Source organism: Balaenoptera musculus, chromosome 1 (genome assembly GCF_009873245.2).
Source record: "Balaenoptera musculus isolate JJ_BM4_2016_0621 chromosome 1, mBalMus1.pri.v3, whole genome shotgun sequence".
Classification (NCBI taxonomy): Eukaryota; Metazoa; Chordata; class Mammalia; order Artiodactyla; family Balaenopteridae; genus Balaenoptera; species Balaenoptera musculus.
Window position 1 is genome coordinate 9,981,507 of NC_045785.1, and position 7,200 is coordinate 9,988,706.

General features: G+C 44.4%; 1 protein-coding gene across 1 annotated transcript; it reads left to right on the top strand.

Moving 5' to 3' along the window:
- The first annotated feature begins 559 nt into the window (after positions 1–559).
- LOC118881219 (PRAME family member 8-like) lies at positions 560–3,433 on the top strand. Its single transcript, XM_036825880.1, has 3 exons — positions 560–846; positions 1,291–1,863; positions 2,875–3,433. Exons 1-3 carry the CDS (start codon positions 560–562, stop codon positions 3,431–3,433), a joined length of 1,419 nt encoding a protein of 472 aa, XP_036681775.1.
- Positions 3,434–7,200: the final 3,767 nt, after the last annotated feature.

Consider the following 7,200-nt stretch of genomic DNA (forward strand, 5'->3'; position numbering starts at 1 on the left):
CGGCCAAAAGATTAAAAAAAAAAAAAAAAAAAAGAAAGAAAAAGATTTAGTTTGCACAAACGGCATTCATTTTAGGCATATCTGCTTCATCTTTCCCAGTGCAGTTAACTGTGGAAACTGAGATTGGAGTCTGTGTTGGGCCACAAGATGCTCCTTTTCCCATAGTTTTAGGGCCCTAAGTGGTGGTCTGAAAAGTTTTCCCCAAAAAAGACTGGGGTCAGCCTTCAGGCTCATTGTACCCACTTTCCAGTGCAACCTAATTGAGCAAAGCAGTGAATGGAAATGGATGGACGAGTGGTTGGGTTTCTTCCTCCTTGGTACTTGTGAGAAGCTTGTTCTGGTGCCCATAGGGGCAGAGCTATGGCTTTGGACCCACTGAGCCCAGAGTGGAATTCTGCTAAACTGAGGCTCTTCCACCACTGCTAGAGCAGTGACTTTGGCTCTGAGCTGGTTCTTCTGAAGGGTGGGGAGACCGAGTAAGGGGTGATCATGCTTAACCTGAGAAAGATTCCTTGTTCCCTGCAAGTTTCCACAGGATTCCTTTAGGAGCAGAGTCACGATGAGTGTCCAGAACCCCCTGAGACTCCTGGACCTAGCGGGAATGAGCTTGCTGAGGGATGAGGCCTCGGCCATCATGGCTCTGAAGGATCTGCCCACAGAGCTCCTCCCTCCACTGTTCATGGAGGCCTTCTGTGGGAGATACAGCGAGACCCTGAAGGCCATGGTGCAAGCCTGGCCCTTTGTCCGCCTGCCTCTGGGGGGCCTGATGAAGATGCCTCACCTGGGAACCTTACAAGCAGTACTGGATGGGCTTGATATCCTGCTTGCCCAGAAAGATCATCCCAGGTGAGTCTGATCAAGGTAGTCTAGTAAGGTTTAGGGCAGCCCTGAAGAGAAAGCTGAAGTCAGGAGAGTGGATGGACAAGGGATGGAACAGAGGCTTCTGATGATGCCAATGAAGAAACACAGAGACTTGGCCATTGCTGAGCTCATTTTGGGAAATGCCTTCCAGCAGTGTATGAGTGCCTAAGATGCAGGGGAGCCTGAAAGTACATGTATCAGCCAGGGATGCGTAAGGGTAATAGGTGTAGAAAGCCAGGAAGGATGGAAGGGGAAAGGAGATGGAGGAATGTGAGGCAGAGAGGGAAGAAGAGGGCAAGACAGCAGGTGATGTCAGGGATGTGAAGTAAAAGCTCAGGTGGGAAGTCTGAGTGTTGCCTAAATTCTGAGACTGTGGTTTCATTTTGTGTGGATCTTAACCATAGCTGCCAATCTGTTGTTTTCCCACAGGAGGTGCAAACTGCGGGTGCTGGATTTAAGGAATACCAGCCAGGACTTCTGGAGAATGTGGTCTGGAGACAGGGCCCATGGATGTTCAAGCTCACTGATGGCACAAGTGGCTGAGGACAGGTCAAGGACAAAACAGCCCATGGCTCCCTTGGAGGTATTCATAGAACTTCATCTCAAGGAAAGGACCCTGGATGGATTCCTCACCTACCTCATCAGGTGGGTAGAGCAGAGAAAAGCTTCCGTACACCTGTGCTGTAAGAAGCTGAGGATTCTTTCATTTCCCATGGAAAATACTATGAAGGTCCTGAGTATGGTACAGTTGGACTGTATCCAGGAGGTGCAAGTGAATTGCGCCTGGCATCTGTCCACCCTGGCCATGTTTGCTCCTCTCCTGGGCCAGATGAATAAAGTGCAGAGACTCCTTCTCTCCCACATCCACCTGTCTGCACCTGGGGAGCAGGAACAGCAGCACTTTGCCCAGATTACCTCTCAGTTCCTCAGGCTGCACCGCCTCCGGGATCTCCATCTGGAATCTCCCTCCTACCTTGAAGGATGCCTGGACCAGATACTCAGGTGAGTGTGCACCATTGGCCAGGTAACAGCGAACACAACACTAGAATATCAAAAGCACCGTCCCTTTTGCTTCTCTCTATCCTGAACTGTGGTATCACATAACCACCCAAATCAAGGTAGGGGCCCAAACTGGGATAGAGCCTCTAGAAAGGGACACCCTGCTAGGAAGCTATAGACTAGGGGTTAGGATCTAGTGGTGTGGATATATGACTTCTTCTTTAGGAAGAGATATCTTGGTTTAGATGAATTAGGAAAATAACTAAGGGAAGGGGGCATTGAAGAAGGAAACCTCCATCAGGGCTGAGAATTTCTAAATGGAAGCTCTGTGCTCACCAGTGTTGTGACCACAATGAGTCTATCTCAAATTCCCTGTTTGTAAAATGTTGTTTTTTGCTCCTGATAAGGTAATTAATATATGGATAATGCGTGATTCTTGAGATGATCATAGTAGAGCAGGAGCCTAAAGCAGAATAAAAATTGGTAGATGGTTTGTAGATGATGCAGGAATGTAACTGAGCCCCTTCAGACTGGCAACCTCAGTTGATGTTGTGAGATCTTGCCCAGGTTGTCCACTATGCATGTCACCCAGAAGCCTCACCTGGCCTGAGACATGGGTGCCTGTGACCCAAGCATGGGCTGAAGGAAGCCTGAGTAGTAAGCATTTTATGTATGTATCTTACTATTAAAATTCAGTGATGCCCACTCTTTACTGAGACAAGGTGTCAGGCTCTCCCCTGAGCGTGTTCTAGTGTACTCCATTATCTTCGTTCGTCCTCATAAGAAGTGTAGTAAGTTTTTCTCTGCTTGACTGATGAGGAAAGAGAGCTTTCAACTTGACTCAGTCACCCAGGAAGGTGAAAGGACTCAGGTAAAAATGAGACTGGGCATTCTGGGTATTGATGGTTATCAGATGATCAGACTAACCTTGGGCTTGGGCAGATCACTTGTCTCCCTACTTGAGGTCAACTTCCACCTCGGTTTCCAAGACCTAATTGCTCTGTTTCTCCCCAGGTGCCTGATGACCCCCTTGGACAACCTTGCAATAACTCACTGCCTCCTTTCGGATTCAGACTTGAGCCATCTGTCCCAGTGTCCGAACATCAGTCAGCTAAAGGGCCTGGATCTGAGTGGTGTCACCCTGACCTATTCTAGTCCTGAGCTCCTCCCAGTTCTGTTGCAGAAAGTTGCAGCCACCCTCCAGGAACTGTATTTAGAGCAATGTGGGATCAGGGACTCTCACCTCGAAGCCATCTTGCAATCCCTGGGCCGCTGCTCTCAGCTCATGTTCTTCAGCCTGCGTGGAAACCTCATCTCCATGGCCATGATGGAGAAGCTGCTGCGACACACCTCCGGGCTGCCCAGTTTAAGTCAAGAGCTGTATCCTGTCCCTCAAGAGAGTTACAGCTCTCAGGGGATCCTTCAACTGGGAAAATTTGCCCAGTGTCGGACTGAACTGTTTGAGATTCTGAGAGTCTTAGGACGTCCCAGGATCATCTGGATTAGTTCCAGCCCCTGTCTGCACTGTGGAGATAACATATTCTATCATCCCCAGCCCATCATATACCTCTGAAATACCCCTAACTACTTGGGTGCACCTAAAAGCTTTCTTCTGAGCACTTGGAAACTGATATCTAGGACATAGTTCCATCATGAAGGGAAAACAGACCCATGGTTTCAGACATCTGCTCAATGTGAATGGGAGAAGAAAAAGTGATTAAGGGAGGGTGCAGGAATGCAGAGGGAAAAGTTGACTCTGACAGGTAATAGGACTTTTGGGGAAATGTGTCTTATAGAGTTAGAAATATGAACCTAAATTTCTGGAGGTGGATCGAGTCTTGAGACCCATGTGTTGGAGTTATCCCTGGGTAGATGGTTGTAAACGAATGGTCAGAAATAAAGAGACCCTCAGTGTAAACTGACTGCTGCCCTCCATGCTGTATTATCCTGATTTCTCAGTTTATACTGCAGGAATCTCCAGATACTGATGGAAGAAAAAAATGGCTCTGAATTGTCTATGATCTCTAATCTTACCATTCCTGCCAGTTCTTTAGTCTGGGGCATCTCTTACTTCCTTGCTTATTTCTGTGGTTGTTCAGTGGGTTAATACACACAAAGAGGAACATACTCAGTGATCAGTGAGCCACTGGAGTGAAGAGCTCTTGGCAGGGCCCTCACTTCTGGCTCAGGCCATGACCCTGGACGTGAGCAGTCCTCATGCTTCTCTTGGTGGGTCCATAAGTCTCAGTTCTTGACTTTTCAGTGTAGGGGGAATGGGCTTTACTGCACAAGGCATGGGTCCCAGGTCTGGAAGGGGTCATCCACACTGCAGATAAGCTGAACCTCTGGACCCATGGTGAGTAATGGTCCTTCCTGAATTAATCTAGTTGGATCAGGGAAGTTATACAAATTTCTTTTAGCAAACTACTAAAATCATACAGGCATGTAACATGGTTTTAGTGTTTTTATACCTCATTAAAAATTATAGAGCACTTCTGGTCCGCCATTGTCGCGTCGCGGCGTTCTTCATCAAGATACAGTAGAAATACGTCTACACGTGGAACTGCTCCTACAGAACACCCACTGAACGCTGGCAGAAAACGTCAGACATCCCAAAAGCCGTGTGGATGAAAGGCTCTTGGTGCTCCAGCCAGGCATCAGGGCCGTGCCTCTGAAGTGGGAAAGCCAACTTCAGGACACTGGTCCACAAGAGACCTCCCAGCTCCACGTAATACCAAATGGCAAAAATCTCTCAGAGATCTCCATCTCAACATCAAGACCCAGCTTCACTCAAAGACCAGCAAGCTACAGTGCTGGACACCCTATGCCAAACAACTAGCAAGACAGGAACACAGCCCCATCCATTAGCAGAGAGGCTGCCTAAAATCATAATAAGGCCACAGATACCCAAAAATACACAACCAGACGTGGATGTGCCCACCAGAAAGAAAAGATCCAGCCTCATCCACCAGAACTCAGGCACTAGTTCCCTCCACCAGGAAGCCTACACAACCCACTGAACCAACCTTAGCCACTGGGGACAGATACCAAAAACAACGGGAACTACGAACCTGCAGCCTGTGAAAAGGAGACCCCAAACACAGTAAGATAAGCAAAATGAGACGACAGAAAAACACACAGCAGGTGAAGGAGCAGGGTCAAAACACACCAGACCTAACAAATGAAGAGGAAATAAGTAGTCTACCTGAAAAAGAATTCAGAATAATGATAGTAAGGATGATCCAAAATCTTGGAAATAGAATAGACAAAATGCAAGAAACATTTAACAAGGACGTAGAAGAACGAAAGAGGAACCAAGCAACGATGAAAAACACAATAAATGAAATTAAAAATACTCTAGATGGGATCAGTAGCAGAATAACTGAGGCAGAAGAAAGGATAAGTGACCTGGAAGATAAAATGGTGGAAATAACTACTGCAGAGCAGGATAAAGAAAAAAGAATGAAAAGAACTGAGGACAGTCTCAGAGATCTCTTGGACAACATTAAAGGCACCAACATTTGAATTATAGGGGTCCCAGAAGAAGAAGAAGAGAAAAAGAAAGGGACTGAGAAAATATTTGAAGAGATTATAGTTGAAAATTTCCCTAATATGGGAAAAGAAATAGTTAATCAAGTTCTGGAAGCACAGAGAGTCCCATACAGGATAAATCCAAGGAGAAACATGCCAAGACACATATTAATCAAACTGTCAAAAATTAAATATAAAGAAAACATATTAAAAGCAGCAAGGGAAAAACAACAAATAACACACAAGGGAATCCCCATAAGGTTAACATCTGATCTTTCAGCAGAAACTCTGCAAGCCAGAAGGCAGTGGCAGGATATACTTAAAGTGATGAAGGAGAAAAACCTACAACCAAGATTACTCTCCCCAGCAAGGATCTCATTCAGATTTGATGGAGAAATTAAAACCTTTACAGACAAGCAAAAGCTGAGAGAGTTCAGCACCACCAAACCAGCTTTACAACAAATGCTAAAGGAAATTCTCTAGGCAAGAAGCACAAGAGAAGGAAAACACCTGCAATAACAAACCCAAAACATTTAAGAAAATGGGAATAGGAACATACGTATCGATAATTACCTTGAATGTAAATGGATTAAATGCTCCCACCAAAGGACACAGACTGGCTGAATGGATACAAAAACAAGACCCATGTATATGCTGTCTACAAGAGACCCACTTCAGACCTAGAGACACATACAGACTGAAAGTGAGGGGATGGAAAAAGATATTCCATGCAAATGGAAATCAAAAGAAAGCTGGCGTAGCAATTCTCATATCAGACAAAATAGACTTTAAAATAAAGACTATTACAAGAGACAAAGAAGGACACTATATAATGATCAAGGGATCGATCCAAGAGGAATGTATAACAATTGTAAATATTTATGCACCCAACACAGGAGCACCTCAATACATAAGGCAAATACTAACAGCCATAAAAGGGGAAAACGACAGCAACACAATCATAGTAGGGGACTTTAACACCCCACTTTCTCCAATGGACATATCATCCAAAATGAAAATAAATAAGGAAACACAAGCTTTAAATGATACATTAAACAAGATGGACTTAATTGACATCTATAGGACATTCCACCCAAAAACAACAGAATACACATTTTTCTCAAGTGCTCATGGAACATTCTCCAGGATAGATCATATCTTGGGTCACAAATCAAGCCTTGGTAAATTTAAGAAAATTGAAATCGTATCAAGTAACTTTTCTGACCACAACGCTATGAGACTAGATATCAATTACAGGAAAAGATCTGTAAAAAATACAAACACATGGAGTCTACACAATACACTACTTAATAACGAAGTGATCACTGAAGAAATCAAAGGGGAAATCAAAAAATACCTAGAAACAAATGACAATGGAGACACGACGACCCAAAACCTGTGGGACGCAGCAAAAGCAGTGCTAAGAGGGAAGTTTATAGCAATACAAGCCTACCTCAAGAAACAGGAAACATCTCGAATAAACAACCTAACCTTGCACCTGAAGCAATTAGAGAAAGAAGAACAAAGAAACCCCAAAGCTAGCAGAAAGAAAGAAATCATAAAGATCAGGTCAGAAATAAATGAAAAAGAAATGAAGGAAACAATAACAAAAATCAATGAACCTAAAAGCTGGTTCTTTGAGAAGATAAACAAAATTGATAAACCATTAGCCAGACTCATCAAGAGAAAAAGGGAGAAGACTCAAATCAATAGAATTAGAAAAGAAAAAGGAGAAGTAACCACTGACACTGCAGAAATACAAAAGATCATGAGAGATTACTACAAGCAACTCTATGCCAATAAAATGGA